Source organism: Pipra filicauda, unplaced genomic scaffold (assembly GCF_003945595.2).
Source record: "Pipra filicauda isolate LSUMZ 115617 unplaced genomic scaffold, ASM394559v2 scaffold468_size503134_pilon, whole genome shotgun sequence".
NCBI lineage: Eukaryota > Metazoa > Chordata > Aves > Passeriformes > Pipridae > Pipra > Pipra filicauda.
In genome coordinates this window covers 62,917-80,937 of record NW_024104607.1, presented here as the reverse complement: position 1 = coordinate 80,937, position 18,021 = coordinate 62,917, and the positions used below count along the sequence as shown (strand labels likewise).

Below are 18,021 nucleotides of genomic sequence, written 5' to 3'. Positions count from 1 at the left end.
TTGCTGTAAGACCAATAGCATTTCTTTTAAATGTTCATATATTCTCAATAACATCTTTTAGTTAAGTATGGCTAGGAGAGAGAATTAAGCTTAAATAACCTTTAATTGGCCTTTAACAATGCATAACACTTTGATCTGAGTTGTGGGCGTATACATAATGGTGTTCATCACCATACTTAACTTAGTACCAATTATATATCATTTCCCAGCACTGTTATTCTGAGAAGGAGCTAAAAGAAATAAGTTTAGCATACGATACTGCATGTTAAAGAAGAATTAGATTTTAAGCCTTTCTACTCCTTATTGTTGTCATAACTTCTGCAAGAATTGTGTTTGGAGCAAATAGAAAAGAAAATTTTTAGAAATTAAAACTTTAGCAGTGCAGCAAATAGAACACATTCCCCATATTCATTATGCCTAATCATGCAGCAAACAGAAGCCTTTGAATACATGTTCCTTTCTCTCAAGCATATTTATTTTGAATTTTTTTTCAGGAGACATGTGCTGTCTTGCTGGAACAGTGTCTGCAATGCGTAGAGTCTAAATTTTCAAACAACACAATAGACGAAGCTACTGGAAACATGACTGTTGGGTTCACCCCTCTCTATCCACCCTCTGCCTCTGTGCTTTCCAGCTTGGGCCTAGTGATTGATGGAAGGACTCTAGCTTATGCCCTGGAACCTACGCTAGAAGATAAATTTCTTGCACTAGCCAAGCGATGCCGTTCAGTACTGTGTTGTCGCTCTACCCCACTCCAAAAGAGCATGGTAGTGAAACTAGTCAGAGACAAACTCAAAGCAATGACCTTGGCAATAGGTAAATACCTCAGTTTAAACTAGACTGTCTTGAGAGTTTTGATTTTTTTGTCTTCCAGTAGGACCCTTCCAGCTTCCTCACAACTGAAACAGCCTTCCAGTTTTGTCTGAAAACATGTTAGATAGCTCTAACATATTTATTCTAACTTATTTAATGAAAACCAAGATAGAACTCTGAAGTAGTATTTGGGATTTCATCCTACAGAAGTTAGGTAATCAGAACCCAGGTATGCTATGAGATTTTGACATGTCTGAACACAGCTGTGAAGACCTGGGTTAGCTGATGCTGTGCAAAGCACCATTTTGCAATCACTGTATTGCACAGAAAAAATGCTATGCTCAGTACTGTTTTGTCCAATCATGCTTAAACTCAAGGTTCTGTGTTTTTTGTCACGAATCAGCCATACAGCACAGGGTATGACTTGGCCTTGTTAGTACAGAGAGTGGATTTACGACTGACATCATGCCAACACCTACCCTTCTTCCTAGCTAATCACTCAATTGACGAAGGGGCAGTCAACCTGTCTTAAATTTGACAGGGTCTTCCATGTTTCCATGATTTTTACACAAGAAAAGTCAACCAGCTCTTCTTTCCCTATCTGAAATTTAGGCTCTTGTTGCATTAGAAGATATGATTGCAGCATATTTTGTCACAAACACACTTGCTTTCATCTACCTGTATTGGTTAGTCATAGCAGGAACACATGTGGGTTGGACCAGCCCATGAGTAACCCTAAGTACATATAATAATTGCCAGACTCGTGTCACACCCTCATCACCAAACATGTGCTGATTATCATAATCCTCATGCTTAATGTATTATATCTTGCTCAATTATGCCTCCCTTCTACTGAATTTATATCTGAGGCTGACTGACTGTGGACATAACCATTTGCATATGTTGTAAAAAACGTCTGGCTCCTTTACTTGAATTATCCAGAATGCTTAAAAACACTAGTTTTAGGAGACTGGGCAGCCGGTATTTTCATTCTTTCTGAGCATCTTGAGCCTAGGAATTGAGCACAAGCTCCTGTTCTGGCTTAAAAGCCTAGCTGTATGCATCTTTCCTTCTGACCAACATGAGCTAACTCAGGGCTATGTCACACAGTCACAAAGACATCAGCTTTGTCAGGCGATCGGATACCGCTCTTATGTGTGCCAGCAACAGGGAAACTGTGGGGAGAAGTGATGTACACCTCAGCCACTGAAGTTTAAAACCAAGTGTCTTGTCATCAGCTAATAGGGTCTCATTTTCCATTAGTACATAGTTTGTAAATTTAAGAGGTTCAGAATAGATACATGTCTCATTCTGGTATCCTTTCTATGGCACCTATCACTTGTGGTATCATGAGTGGAAGCAGAGCAAGGAGTGGTAACTGTGCAACCATTCCAATTAAATCTACCAGTTATAGTAGATTTAATGGTAGATCTTGGACTGTAAACCCTAGTCTCTTGACTTTTTCTTTCATTCATCTACTTTTAAAATTTTTTTTTTATTTGTACTGTGTAGACATCCTCATTGGCTTTAGGCCTCCTTGCACATATAATTCTTAGTCATACCTGATTGCAGGCAGACAGTTAATCAGGAAGCAGAAGTATTGAGAAGCTCATTCTCAGCCTTCCACTGTTTTACTATTGGTGCAGTTCAGGCCCAATACTTAAACTAAAAAGAGATAGATTCGGTTTATTTTTACTTTTCTATGATAAAAAGGTCTACAAAGATCACAATGTCTTGGAAACTTTGCCCTTTGAACCTTATATTCCAAAGATATATCCTTTTCTACCCCACATCTCCCTTAATAAAGCCACCACCACTTAGTACACACTCCCCTTACTCTACTCAACCATGAGTAACAACTCTGTAACAACTATTTTTCCTTTGCTTTGTTGCTGCTAAGTGTTCCTGGTCTACTAGTGACAACAAAACTGTATTTTGTCATCTTTAGGTGATGGTGCTAATGATGTCAGCATGATTCAAGTGGCAGATGTTGGTGTGGGGATCTCTGGTCAAGAAGGCATGCAGGTAATGTTGCTCATTCAGTGGAAGGTGCTCCTATGAAGGGGTGAAACAGGCACTTCCCACAGGTCAGATTGATCAAGCTGCCTCTGGGATAGTCAGCACAAATAAAGGAGAAGGAGGAAGTTGTGCTGAGGAGTGCCAGTTGTGTTTCATAAGGGTGCTTTCAGCTTAGGTTTGAGCTTGTGCTTGTTCTCAGATCTGTGGTGAGTTTGAACACACTATCCCAGAAAATTCAATTTACCGGATCCCTCTAAGCAATATGATTAAAGAAATAATTAGCTAAATACTGGTTTAAAGGAGGAAAAAAGCTCAGCTATGCATTATTTAGGAAATAAAGGTTCATCTTATTCTGGCTTTTATTCTCCTCTCTCCTGTATTGCTTGGGTATACTTCTTCTGTGGAGTGGCTGCACACAACAATACAACTCATGCAGCTTATTTGCATGTGTGGTGGTGGCCCCTTAGCCCAGCCACCCACACATCTCACTCACTCAGCCTATTCAGACAGCAAAACAGTGAAGAAAGAGGAAATTGCAGCCCTTTGCAGAACCACTGCTCCCTATACATTATACCAAGAGTTGGTTTTCTCCACGTTTCCTGTCACAGGGAACAGCAGGATAAGGGGACTTGCCTTGTAGTCTTCTGGATGCGTTCTGCCCCTGATTAATGTATTTACCACTGAATAAGAGGTACTTCTCTCATCCCCAGAAGAGAGGATATGTATGTATGGAATGTATTATCTATTACCTCCACCTCCTCTACTGCTAGTGCAGTTCAGTTGCCACATTAGTACCAGACATGGCAGTAAGATGCAGAGAATGAGGAAGATACCTCATTTCCACAACCTACCCTGTATTTGGGCAGACTGACTGCATGAGAAAATAGAGTAGTTGAGTATATGTCAAAAGAGCTCTTCAGAGAAAGTGGGAAGTGTTTCCATCCTGAGGACCTGAGCAGATGAGCATGCTCCTTAACTTAGTTACCAGTGGGTGGTTCTCTGACCCACATTGCATTTTTTGCAATGTTGGCTGGATGGTTTGCTCCAAAGAGAAGAGAGGCCTCCTTCCCACAGTGCACACGTTGGCTATGGAATTTTATTCCATGGGACTGCGTTAATGCTATAATTTATTTATTTGGATCAACACACAAACTTATGAAACAAAAATTTAAGTGAGCTATGAACTTGGGTGTCAACTTACGCATTTTCTGGCGTGTAGATCACCAGAAGCTAGGACAGTACGCTGGAGAAAAGTCAGTAGAGATTTTTCTTATTTATTCATGCACTCTTTCAATGTGTATGAATCCTTGAATCCTCTCTTGGCCATTCTTGAAGCCTGGATACTAGGGAAGACAGGGTTCAGCCTGACCCAGCAGAGCACTTGCACTTGTTCTCCTTCTTCTGATCATCCAGTGAGTTCAATCAAAGTAATCTCCAGGCGAATAAAAGGCCATCAGTGCACTTCAAACAGACAGTTTTCAGGGTTGTAATCTGTTAAGAATGGTTCTCCAAACATGTTAGCAGCTGTAAATTAGACTCAAAAAACCCTACTGTAAAAATATTCAGATACTCATTGTGCATATGGCATCCCAGCCATAGACCTTGTGAGTCTGACTTTGGTGGCTGGAGAGAGCAGGAGAAACGGAATTCTTGGACTAAGCTGATGCCAAGTGTATTTGTTGTTCCTCAGCCTTCATCAGGCTCTCAGAGTTCTGCATGACTTCTGCAGTATCACTCTGCAGGCAGTACAAATTCCAGAGAGCCCAGAGAAGACTGGTTTTGTGGGGCCCCGCCAAGCCTATCAGTTAAAAAAAGTCTCCCCCAAACTGCTTGGTCTTATCATCTCTTAAGAACTTACCAGCTCTTGCCACCTATGTATTCAGATAATTTTTTTTTGCTAATGCAAACATATAGTGCTTGTAGCATTTTTTTGACTCCTCTCCCCTTTATGCCACTTTCAGTTGAGCTCATGCACTTACAACAACCAGTCCTCAAATGCCCCTGGCCTTTGCAGTTATTCAGATCTGAAAGCTATTTTCTCATTAACTCATTAAACTATCTGGTTTTTTCTAAATGAAAGTTCAACAGAGTGGAAAATGTTTATAGATCCCTTCCTTTTCTGCCAGGTTCTAAGGAATCATGCAGAACTCTCTGCTATAAACAACTGTCAGATTCGTACACACGCAGGTACTCAGAAGGCGTTGAGCATTGAGATGTCCAAAACAGTAATACTGTCTGATTCATTTTCCTTCCACATTCTATGGAAGCATGTGGAGCATGATTCACTTTTTCCTGTGAAAAAGCTGGAAGAAAAAAATAAAACGTGAAATCGAGGGGATATTTTGAGACTAAGTAAACATGCAAATGTAATTGGATAACACTATCTTCTTTACTGTGTTCCTCACTGCAATAAAAATGGAATAAAAAAAGAAAAAGATCCTGACACTTCTCACAGTGTGCTGTGAAGTACTATGTTAGAAGCACAAACGAAGCTAACGGGTTTGTTTTGACACTGGAATAGGCTGAGATGGTGTGGAGGACAAGGAAGCAGACATAGCATAGCTCTGTTCTCCTCAGACTGCAAGATAGCTGTATGTCTGCAAGACAAATCAGACTTCTGTGCTGGGTGGTTATAACAAGTGCATCTCAGTACCTGAGAAATCCTAGAATGTGTCAACATATTAAAAAATGTCTCAGTGCTTATATACATCTACTTCTTAAATTGCAATGCATTCCTATGCCTTCTCTTGCATACTGTTTTAAAGTTTATTTTAATAGCTTATACAAGCACTTACTTGGGAAAACGGAGCCCTTATGATGATTTACCAAGAAAGGGAATTAGGAAAACTTAAAAGGAAAGATGTCTCATTTAAAAATACAGTCAAAATATACCCACCAGAGTGTGTTATTGCCCCTTTGGAGGTTTTCACCTTTCCTCATGTTTTTGCCGAATTGTGAAAAGAAAGATGATACCAATATAGGAAGTGAAATGTAAAACAATATTAAATGAAATCTTAGTGTGATCCTAGGGCTAAGGAAAATCATGAAATAGCTGTGATAACACAAGAAGGTCTCATCTAGATGTACAATACCCTGAAATTTAGTAAGAATTAGAGAGAAACTGGGTGATTCATTTTGTCAGTGTGATCTGACAGTCTGCACAGTCCCCTGGTAGTCTCATCTAGTGTATTTTTTTTCATATACAGTTATAGAAAACGTGCAATTTTAAAAATCCCTCAAAATCCCGATATCTCAGGACAGCCCAGTAAACTTCATAAACCAGCATAGCAAATGTAATTAAAACTAATCTTTTTATTGTTTTGTCTTTTAATGTCCAGTAATTATGATGCAACCACTTAATTGTACTTTTTCATTTTATTCTTTGGAAATTCATTTTGCCCTGTAAGCATACTGTAGTTTTCACAGAGAGAGATGTTACAGCCACCAAGATGTTCACACATAGACCCTGAGCCTTCATGCTCAGGCAACTGCCATTGCCAGCCTTTCTCCCACCTCTTGCCTTTTGCTGTTGCTTTTCACCATCTGGAATGTAGACTGTAATCTCCTTTGGGCGACGACCAGGTCGCATCGCATGTTCTGCCAAGCTGCTGGGTTTGCTCGCGGGTATTTCAAATCAAAGGAGCAATAGCTGCCTTTCATGTGCGCTGTAATGGATTTCATTCCTCATGAGTACAGTTTCTATTGACTGTATGAGTCGAGAAGATGACTAAATTCGTTGTTGTTGTTGAAAGTGACGCTTTACAATAAGGATTCCAACTTTTCTTTCATTTAAGGCGGTGATGGCAAGTGACTTTGCAATCCCAAGGTTCAGGCATTTGGAGAAGCTTTTGCTTGTTCATGGCCACTGGTGTTATTCTCGACTCGCCAACATGGTGCTGTATTTCTTCTACAAAAATGCAGTAAGTGTTTGACTTGGAACCTTTTTAGCACCACATGTTTCCAGGGTTTATTTTGTGCTAAGTGAGCATTAGGTCAGCCTTAAAATGGTTTATTTGCAAAGAAATTTGCAGAGTTGAAAGACAGCTGGCTGCCATTTGCAGAAATACAGGACCCACTCCATAACAGCTACAGTGTGCTGCTGAATGTGCAAATTAGGTAACAGAAATAACAAGCACTGCTTTAGAGAAGTTTCTTTATAAAGTAGTTTTGCAGAATTTAGTTGGCTAGATACAGGAGTCTGTAATACCAAAGCCACCAGCATTGGTCCAAAGTAGTGGTTGAATGTGTTTTCTCTTTCTGACCATATCTCATCATTGCTTATGAATCACTGCACATATTCCCTGGTGACTTGAGATAATTTGAGTCCTTTCTGTGTCTCAGATGCAGAAACTGGGAAGTTGTTTTCCTGATTTATCTTACACCCAACTAAGCAAAAGAGTGCATTAGCAAGGAAGCACACCATGGTAAAGAACAGACAATGGGTCTGTATTTCCTCCCTGGTGTATGAAACAGGAGTGAATCCAGTACTGGGCATTGAGCCACTGGCAGCTCAACTCCTTGGCCTCAACAAAGGCCCTTTGCATTGATCTTGAAGTACAAAGATGATTGATTGAAAACTGCCTAACAAGACAACTAAGAACTCCACCAGCTGGGTGGCAGTCACTGACAGGCACATAGATTTGCTCACTTGCAACAGCTGCAAATCACCTTGGGAGCAAGGCATATGAAGAAGCAGGAAAAAGAGGAGAACTAGACCACTCACACCTCTGTTTGCTCCAGAGGGTAATATATGAATTGTGTGCAGGAGGCTGGATTTTATCCTCAGTATCAGAAAAAAAAAAAAGTAGCTTTCAGTTTTGTAAAAGTTGCTTTCCAATTTTAATCTAATCCTCAGTTATCAGGAGAAAACTATAATTTGCTCAAAATTTTGAACATCACAGGAGTACCTAAGGGTGTTAAAGAATTAATAAAGCATCTTTGTGTTAAAACAAGCATGTTAGAATGCCTTCTGTGGTCAGATCAGAAACTGCATGCAAATGTCCTTCCAGACACAGAAGAAAGAAGGGACTTTGCGGTCTGAGGTGCTGCCTGAGTCAGAACTAGCAAGTAGATTCAAGTAATGCTGCACTGAGTGGAGAGACACCAGTTGAAGGACAGCAGTGAAATATGTGTCGGTGTTCAAAGGCCTGAATTTTAAGGCTTGATCCTGAATGATGCCGAACATCTGTACTCCCACTTGCAGTGCTGGATATTTCAAGATACCAATTGACGGTATCAAATCTGAACTTCCAAGAAGTGTATGCATAGCCATCTTATATCAAAATAATAGCTAAAAAAACCCAGAAGTAAAAAACATAAGACATTCCAGCAATAAACAGTCAGAGATGCCATTTATACATCCAAATTTTTGTTCAGTTTTTTAAAATCTTCCATTTTCTTTGGTACAACTCCCCTTGATTACAAGTATTATTTTTTATGCCAGTTTTAGTAAGACATTTTCAGACGCTCCCGCCTCAAGGCTAGAAAATAACTGAGGAAATCTCTTTGTGTTGGCTCTGTTTTGACACCCTTTAGAGCTTTCTGAGAAATACTTGTTGCTACTGACTCTAAAGCTGTAATTGGGTATCCAGCATATAGACATGAATATGTCTGACACAGTGCCTGCCCTGAAGGAAAGATTATTATAAAAGGAAATGTAGGAGCACCTGATCCTTTTGCAAGGAGACTATTCTGGATGATTCTCCACAGAGACTTGAGATAGCTACACTGCAAATGTTCTTCAAGTTTTCTGTTTATTCAAGTGTGTTTTTCACCATTTGCTCATACTATGAAATTCTCCGTTCTCCACTAGAACCTGTTTAACTCAAAGTTTAAACTCCACATTGCTGCAAAAGCCATTTGGAAACTTCGATGACTTATACAAAAAGGTGTTTGGCTTGGCGGAGACGATAAAAATACAAGTAAAATATAAACTAAAACATAGAATTACTAGAAATATATGAGCTTGATGAAAAGGGATTTCATGTAAACAAAATTCTACTTCCACAAGCATGCACATCTTCCTCTTTAGACATTATCTCTGCAAGACAGCACTGAACATTTTTTGACATCCTCTTCATTCACTGAGAGATTCTGTCTGGGACCACATTTCATAAAACAGTCTCATCTGGCAGGGAAAGAAAGGAAACCTTTTTTATTTAAAATCTCTATCTAAATTTGTTTTGTCTTATTCAGGGGGGTAATGCACAGAAGCAAAAGAGAACGTTATCTGAAATTGAATTAAACACTTATTTAATACAAAATAAAATTTCAGGGGGAAAAAGTCTGATTTAAGCTTGGCTGCTGAAATTTCATTTGTTTGTACAGCTTTCTTCGACAGTACTGCTGAGACCCATACTAGAGGTGCTAGTAAAATTTTCAGCTGACTGTATTTTAATCAAACTACCCATTTTTGTCAGAACCAAACTGTTTCCAAGAGAGGTTACTATTAGCAAGGCTCTAGAGAGAAAATTTCTTAGTTCCTGGATTAGCTGCATTTTCTTTTATTTTAAATGAGTGAGAGAAAGGTACCTAATTTACGTATTTATTGCAATTTCTTTTTGAGAAATAACGCAAGGAATTTTGTTTGGTTTTGGGTGTGGAAAGGAAATAATTTTCTAAATATGTTCAATTTTGGAATGAAATTGCCATGTCCCACCCAACTGTACTGAAGCTTTGGTAACTCAGTTTGGGCCAGAGGAAGATATTTTTCTTGAAAGGTATTTACAGAAACATTTCTAGAGATGATCCTTAAAAAAATACTACCATTTAACTTTTAATAGGTTAATTTATAGTATGAGCTCGCAAACAGTGAGATGTATGTTGCCTCTGATATACAAGCCACTTCAATGTAGTATGCAAACATTACCTGAGCAAATGTCTACTATGTATATACACAAATATATATATATACGTTTATGTACTGCAGGACTGACCTTCCTACGGTGTGGCAATTTCACTTCACAAGATAGGCTTACTTTCTTTACAGCAGCTTTCAGTGACTAAGCAGACCACAGACATTTTTTCCTCCTATGTTTAAATTTCAGGCACATTTTTGCGCACAGATAGAACAGATCTATATTTTCCTCTGTATATCTAAAATTCGTGAAGCGTTAATGTTCTTCAGCTGGCTGAAAGCTTTTTGAGAACAGAATGCGAAAAGAGGAGGAAGTGAAAGGAAAGGTCATGTCATTTCCCTTCTTCATGGTTAAAATGAGGAAAACCCTTGAGGACCAGTTTCCAACATTTTTCTAGTTGCCTTTCGTTTAGTGTTAATCACTTTACAGAGAAAAATAAAAATTGTAGTTTTAGGAGAACCAAGCCTGGGAGTTTATTTCCTTTTCTTGGAAGCTGCCTGTCTTTTCCTAGGCCGCAAATCCTCCATCAACAGGTGAGGTTAGCACCTCTCCTGAGCCCGAAAACCCTCAAGACTCTTCATGCTGAAGAGAGTGTAGAAGAAATCAGTTGTGTGGTTTCTTTCTTTTTGGGTGATTCCAGCCCAACTACACAAACCATCCCCCTGCAGCTGTGTATGCAGCTGACTTCTTTATAGAGCTGAAGAGTAAGGGAGACTGAGAAATCTTTACAGCACTGCTAATTTGCTGAATGTCAAAATACAGAGAGAGAATAGATAAGACAACTTTTCTAGACCTTACAGTTTAATCTTCCTTGCTGCTGCTGGTCTCATGTTGGCCTTGCTAAAAAGCTTTTCATTTATCTATTGTAGACCAGAAAAGCCTCCCAAAACATCTCAGGCCAGCAGAGGATATTATTATGGAAATGTTTGTTCTTATAATAGTCATGTGAGTGCTATGACATCAGTATTCATATACCTAGTGGTGGTTGGGAGAGCTTTTTACAGTTAGTTAAATTGCACCTCAGCATTTCACTTGAACCGAAAGTTAATTTTATGTGAAGTCATCCCTGATGCCTGAGATCTGAGGTTCCAGCAGCACAAAGGCTTGCAGGCATGCCAAATGTTTGCAGCTTAGCTAAGAGGTCCATACATCAGGAAGTGAGTTAGACTAGGTATCCTCAGAAGGATTGTTCATAAGTTTAGCATTCATAGATAAGTCCTTGCAGAAACTGAAATTGGAATCGTTTCAGAACACAATGGGATGATGATCCTCCTTATCTTGTTGTATTTACAGCATTATTCATGTTGTTTCAGATGTTTGTGGCCCTTCTCTTCTGGTACCAGTTCTACTGTGGATTCTCTGGCTCATCAATGATTGACCAGTGGTATCTCATCTTCTTTAATTTACTCTTCTCTTCTCTTCCACAACTCATCACTGGTGTTCTGGATAAGGATGTGCCCGCTGAAGTGTTAATTGCTGTACCTCAGCTTTATAAAAGTGGACAGAATATGGAGGTAAAAACTTCTTGCTTATTGTAATTTCTTTACTAAACATCTTTATTTTCAACTGAAAACCAACCCAGGTCCCAAAGGCTAGATGACTGATAAAAACAGTCTGAGAAGTCAGTATTATTATTTTGTGATATTTCTTATCTGAGTCAAAATGTCAAAAGTACGCTTAAACAAAAAATGAAACCAAAACATAAACAAAACCACCCCCCTTCCAACAAATGAACAAAAAAACCCCAACCAGCTATATTTTTAATATGTGACAAGAGAGAAGGCTGGATGCTTTAAGTCAGTCTAAGCTGAACACCTCCCAGGCTCACAAATAACCATAAAGGTAAAACAGATTGCACCTTGCAGCTTAGTGCTTTCACAGAATAACCTCAAAGTACTTACTCAAAACTTCAGGCCCCAGCCCTTTACAAACAGTCTGAAGAGAAAGATGGCTTTGGGAGTAAGCATGGTCGATAGACTTAGTCTCTGAGGGAGGTAGTCACCAGCAGATGACAGCTTCAGCTGAAATATCTGTTGAAAACACCTCATGCTCACCTGCTTGAATTGTACAATGAAGACAGAAGGAATTCCAGGAGGGATTCAAGCCAAACCATTTCTGGTAATTACAGGTACAGTGTACTGTGGGAAATCTTGCTGCTTGGCAAAACTATCCATACAGAGACATTCCTTCCAAGAAAAAGCCTTCTTAAAAGTGTCTGACATTGTGTCTTCTGAGAGGAGACAGTGAGTGTTTTTTACCTCTAAGTGTACACCTGCATTTGGTACCCCACACATGTAGTGGCATTGTAGACACCGTCCTGGAAACATGAAAAGAGCATTTTAGTGTAACTTATTTTTAGTCTGTTAGTCCAAGTTCTGTCTTTTTCATCTGTTGTTTTCCATTTTCTTATTTCTTCTGTTCCAGTGCGTTGCACTTTAAAAATCTGTAATATTAATACCTTCCTTTCTTGCATATTTTTAAGGTGATAGAAATCTTGTAATGGCTTAAGCCTGTTGGGAGGTTGTGTCTATCTTCAGCTGGCAAACTGAGAACTCTCCCAGGTTCACAGTACAATTATTTCTCATAGACAAGCCCAGAGATCACTCTCAGTTTTTTTTTTAATCTATTGGTCATATTCTTCACATAATTACCTAAAAAGGCATTTTAAAAACTTAAAAATCCTGCTTCAGGTAGGATCTCTTTCAAAAAAATATCACCAATTTGAAGCCTATAGAATTACAGAATAATTTAAATGGCTCTGGAGGCCATCTGATCCAGACCCCTGGTCAAAACAGCTTCAAACCTAGATGAAGTTTCTCAGGTATTTAACTAGTCTACTTTTGAATGTCTCTAACAGTGGTAATTCCATAGTCCCTCTGAGCAACCTGATGCAGTAATTAACTACATGTTAGTTCAGTAAGCCAAATAACACCATAATTTTTCCCAAGCATCTTTTAATTCCCATTTTTAGGCTGCACTGATATTCTCCATAAAGGGAAGGAACCCTGATGAACCTAGTGGTTTGAGATGTAGACTATATCCCAAAATTAAATAAAACTTTTGCCATTTACAAACTATTTTTTCTTATATCTGGGTACTTTATATGACCATCCATACCTCTGCAATTGTATAGTTCTTTAAACCAAAATGTTAGTTTAATATTGTTTTTAGCAAGCAATTTTCTGCACATGCATAGAGATATATGTATGTATGTTTTATGTACATATTTGTAACATATCATACATTGATTCATGAATTACCACTAAAGCTTGACGTTGTGGATCTTCTTCTCTAAGTATATGTGAATTTTCTGGTTTCTCTTTTGTGAATAAATATTCTGTGCTTGTGTGTATGTGATGTAGAAGCCATTTATTCATGTTCTTAAAACTCTCAGAGCTCCTCCTGAAATCAGCAGTCTAACTGTAGTGCATAAAGTTGGGCACAATCATAAATGTTTCCTGGCCTGAGCATCAATTTACACCCTCTGCCAGGAAAAAAAATAAAGAAAAGAGGCAAATGACTTTTATCCCAGAACAGAGTGACTTGCAGGTAGACTCTTCAGGCTTCATCCCCCAGGTTAGCTGAGTGATTGGTGAAGTTATGAAGGTATTTGCCCAAGCCCTTAAAACTGCCCAATGAAATATACCCCTCAAAATAACTATCCTGGCAAATAGCATTTTCATTATGATCTGATTTTCTTTTTTTTTTTTCTAATGGCACAGGAGTACCAACCACACATGTTTTGGATGAACATGATTGATGCTATGTACCAAAGTCTGGTTTGCTTCTTCATTCCCTATTTTGTAAGTGTTTGGTTTAAGCCTTTCTATTTTAAGCATTTTGAGAAGAACTGGCAATACAGCTTAGGCTAAGTTCTGTCTCCTTTCTTACAGACTTACTATGATTCGGAGGTGGACATCTTCTCCTGGGGAACTCCCATCACCACAATAGCTCTTTTCACCATCATACTGCATTTGGCTATCGAAACCAAAACTTGGGTAAGGTACCCACAGCCTACACTGAAACTCACTGGCATGTACATAATTCTTCTCTTAGTACTATCTTTAAAAAACAGAAGATTGTTGTTTCTTTCCCTCAGCATATTCTATTTTTAGTAAGCATTTTAAACAAACATGAAAAAGGTTTTAAACTGTGATCTGCAAACAGCTTTGCAGAGTTTTATCTATAATAAGAATTTTTAAGGATACAAGGTTCTAAACTCTTTGCTGTGCATGGATTTGACTCCAGAAATTAAGTTTTAATTAAGAGTCACAGCAAATTTCTCAGAATATAAAGATTCATTATACTTTTGTTGTTGTTTTTTTTTGTTTTGGTATAGACTTTTCTCCACTGGTCATCTTGCATCTTTAGTATCATTTTATTTTTCTTTGTGGCTCTGGTTTACAATGCTTCCTGCCCAGTCTGCCATCCTCCATCCAATCCCTACTGGACTATGGAAAGGCTGATGGGAGACCCTATATTCTATTTCACTTGCATTATATCACCAGTCGTTGCATTGCTGCCCAGGTATTGTATCTTCTCTCATATCTTTTCTCATATATGAAGGCACTTTATGCATGTGATTGGGAGGGCAAGAAACATTTCTTTTTCCACTCCCTCTCTTTCATTTTGCCTTACCAGCCAAATCAATTTTTTTCAGCAGCTGATTTTATGAAGTCAGGTTGTCTAACCTATTCTGTGCTCCTGACCACAAGAAAAGACCACAGCTCATGGCCATAGACCACAGGATCGGGATAATTATAGACTGTTGGTTGAACTTCCTGGCCATGCAGAGATTTGCTACCCTGTGAGGTTTTCTGTGATGCTTCCAGATTCAATCCATCCTCACATAAAGTGCACAGTACAGAATTTCTGATAGTATGTTGTAGACCTACTTGGCTATTTGTGGATGTAGGAGGCTGATCCCCGTTGCCTTTGATTCCTCACCAGGAAGGATGAAAGACTGTGTGTAATCACAAGGTGGATCACTGGCTAAAGACATAGATTTATTACTCTGCTTGTTATTAATCAAAATATTAGCATAGCACTCAGAGCTTTCCATCTGCAAGCTTGCTTGTGTCAAGCATAAGAAAAACATATAGAACATTCTTATTTTTCTGTGTTGTACTTTTGTCTTGAATATTTTCTCTTAATAACATATTGGGTATTTCCTTCTTTCATTTCTTTTCACATGCACATTCTCCTCTTGCAGATTCCTGTACAGAACCCTTCAGGGAACACTATTCCCAACCCAGCTTCAGCTTGGACGCCAGTTGAGTAAACTGGCCCCAGAGATTCGCACCCAACTTCTGACCAAGTTGAATGTAAAGGAGACGATACGTCAGACACAACCCTTTGCAGACAGTTTCTCACCAAGCCTTGGCTCAAATGCTAGTGATTGTTATAAGGCTAATAACCAAAGCACACCTTTGCCAACATCTCCTCAAACAAGTGAGTCACTTTTCCAAGAGCAAACAAAGGCAGAACATAAAACAGATCAGACTGTGGCTGTCTCTCCCCACGGTGCTGTATTGTATGGGGAAAACAAGCTCCCCTCATCAGCAAGTAGTCTGGAAAGGTCCATGGGATTTCATGAAGTTAGATGCGGCACTTCAGAGGTGGAGTCGTTGCCTGTGGCAACAACATTCCCATGGAGCTCAGCAGTCGACCAAGCAGACTTCAGTTTGTTGAAGTGGATCACATCAACTCCACTGTTCAGTCACATTGGGACTGTTTTACAGGCGTCATCAAGCAGTTTACAAAACGAAACACAGGACAGTATGTGTGTGCTTGGCTCTTCTCTGCATGTGGACTTCAAAGGCTTAAAAGAACAGAGCTCAAATAACTTTCAGGACAAAATGAAAGGAACCCCAACTGATCACTGTAAAAATGACAATTCTGAGACCACCTTTTTATGATGTGGGCCGTAAATATATTTATATATTTTCTATTTGCACACATTTATAATGAGATTACTCTATTTGTTTCCAAAGGTGAAACAGAAGATCAAAGGTACAGAATGATTATTTAAGAATGTTTAAATACAGTATATTGAAATAAGAGCTTTAAATATGAAAAGAAACACTTGAAAGTTCCATATATTGTTTTATTTTTTCATCTCATTTTGTAAGGAAATGCCATCTCCTTATTTTTCAGATGCTTCTCTTTTATTCTGACACATACTGTAAAAGCAAAGGATCTATCAACCATATTCAAAAGGATTAGATTCAGCAACAATTATTGATATCATTATAGGCCATTTAGTAATTAAGGAGGAAAACCATGATAATAAAGAGTTACTGTATTCCATCCATCATTTGCTTGCCAGGGTGTTTTGTCACTGAAGCAACCCGTTAAGCAAAGCTATGGAATTATTATACACCTCTCTGTAAATGTTAACAGTATCTTACCAACGCATTAATAATACTGGTATTTTATAAATGACACCATGTTCTGATATTGCAGCTTTAGTATTTTATGTGTCATGATAAAACAATAAATAAATAAGCATCCATATTGCAAAATGACTTCCCAGTCTGGCGTTAATTGTAAGTCAGCCCTTCACTTGGAGTAGGTAGCATTTGGCTGGGCGTAGCCTTGCATCAGGCTGTTCAACTTCCAACAAAAAGCTTCTGCTTGTTTATGAGGGAGGATTTGGTGGCAAAGAACTGGTATATTGTGTCTGCTGTAGCATTTGAGGTGGGAAACCTGTGATTTGTGCTGGAGCACTACCATGAATAGGCTGCTGTTGCTTAAGAGGTCTGTCCTGCTTGCTGCTGGGGTGGAGGACCGGCAGGGTGGAATTTTGTTAGGCACCTTTGCTGTTGTTTCAGCCAGGTTAAATCGAGTCCTTGGGGATGGTGAAGGGGAATGACCAGCTGCAAGGGTGCAGTGCTATGCAGAGTATTTGAGCCTGGTCTAAAGCAGGCTAGCTCCAGTCCCAAAAGCAGGGAGCTGCTTTCTGAGCTTACGCCTGAGCCATTGCTTGTGAATCACAAACTGCCACTGGTACGTGGGTGTGCAGCTGCACTGTGCCAGCCCGGTGGATCCGGGGGGGTTTAGCCTTGGAAAGCTGGTTGGTTCTTTCATACCTGGTCACCATGACTGCGTACGAAGCAGCTGCTGCACTTCTTTTCCTCATCACAAGTTTTTGGATGGCCTTTGCCTTGCTCGCCATTGGTTGTGTAAGGCCAGAACTTGTTCATGATATACTCTGTGCCTGGCAACCTACCTCCCATGTGGATTGCCTCAGCATGGTAAGACACAGTGCCTACCATCTGTCACTTGCTAATCTACTCAGGATCTTTTTTTTTCTAAAGATTTATACACTGGCCTCTTTCCCAAAGGCTGAATTGATAATATGATCCTGTAAAATGCCAATGAAAGGGAGAGATGAAAGCAATGTAAATAAGAGCAGTCAGCCTGTAAATGTGTTACCCTGATGAAACATGACACATCCCACATGTAGCTAAACTGCATTTTGGGATTAGAATTGACTAGAGACAGGGCAAAGACACTAAGGGACTCGCTATTGCAGTCTCCTGTGAATAGCTTTTAGCACATGATTGAGTTGAAAAAAATGAATGTGAAGCAGAACCTCTTCCTTTTTACCCTTGAGTTAAAGAGGAACATGGGTTTATGTGTGTAAATTTTAGCGGAGGAAGGCACGCCCTTCAACTAATTTGTTGCTGACTGAAAACTCTTGACATTACTCTGCTTTATATTAATTGTGATAAAAATGGTACAGTTGGTGGGCACATGGTTTCCATAAAGGTAGGTGGGCAGATGCCAACACAAGCCAGGAGCCTCTGGGATGTCGGTGTTGACACACACCCTCCAGTCACTGGGAAGGGAGCCTGCAGGACTCAGCTCAGCTGTAGACCGCCTTTGCAAAGTCTCTAGTCGGGTGAGGTAGGCCCAGACATCTCTACTTGCTCTACCAGCCTTCTCAGTCTTGATAGAAACTCTGTTGGGATGACTTTGTAGGTAATTTTTTGCAAGGTTAGCTGGCTGTATTTAACACAGACTGTGCAAAGATTGCCATTGTAAATAACTTATCTGTGTGGAGCTTCAGTGTCTTTTAATGTCAGAGGGGAAATTGAATGCCACTTTGAAATGTGTAAATATTGCCATCTGGTTAGAAACCTTCATCTGCTTGTAAAACAGGATATCACAGAAGGACACAGTATCCAATATGATGTGGGCAGAATTCATAGGTTTGCAGGGTGTTAAATTAAGTCATAGCAGGAGCTTAGCAGGGATGTCACATGTGTGTGCCCTCTATCAGTTACTGCAGCAGCCCCAACAGCCTGGTGAGGCTCTCTCGAGCTTT

The 18,021-nt window shown here is 39.4% G+C and overlaps 1 protein-coding gene across 1 annotated transcript in view; it reads left to right on the top strand.

Moving 5' to 3' along the window:
• The window catches only part of ATP10A (ATPase phospholipid transporting 10A (putative)), a 111,347-nt gene extending 95,134 nt beyond the window's left edge, over positions 1 to 16,213 (top strand). The window contains exons 14-21 of the mRNA XM_027726394.2: positions 495 to 816; positions 2,762 to 2,838; positions 6,627 to 6,752; positions 11,003 to 11,203; positions 13,412 to 13,492; positions 13,583 to 13,687; positions 14,029 to 14,216; positions 14,902 to 16,213. Coding sequence (XP_027582195.2) covers positions 495 to 816; positions 2,762 to 2,838; positions 6,627 to 6,752; positions 11,003 to 11,203; positions 13,412 to 13,492; positions 13,583 to 13,687; positions 14,029 to 14,216; positions 14,902 to 15,607 — 1,806 coding nt within the window. The 3' untranslated portion in view covers positions 15,608 to 16,213. The remainder of the gene's footprint in view (positions 1 to 494; positions 817 to 2,761; positions 2,839 to 6,626; positions 6,753 to 11,002; positions 11,204 to 13,411; positions 13,493 to 13,582; positions 13,688 to 14,028; positions 14,217 to 14,901) is intronic.
• Positions 16,214 to 18,021: the final 1,808 nt, after the last annotated feature.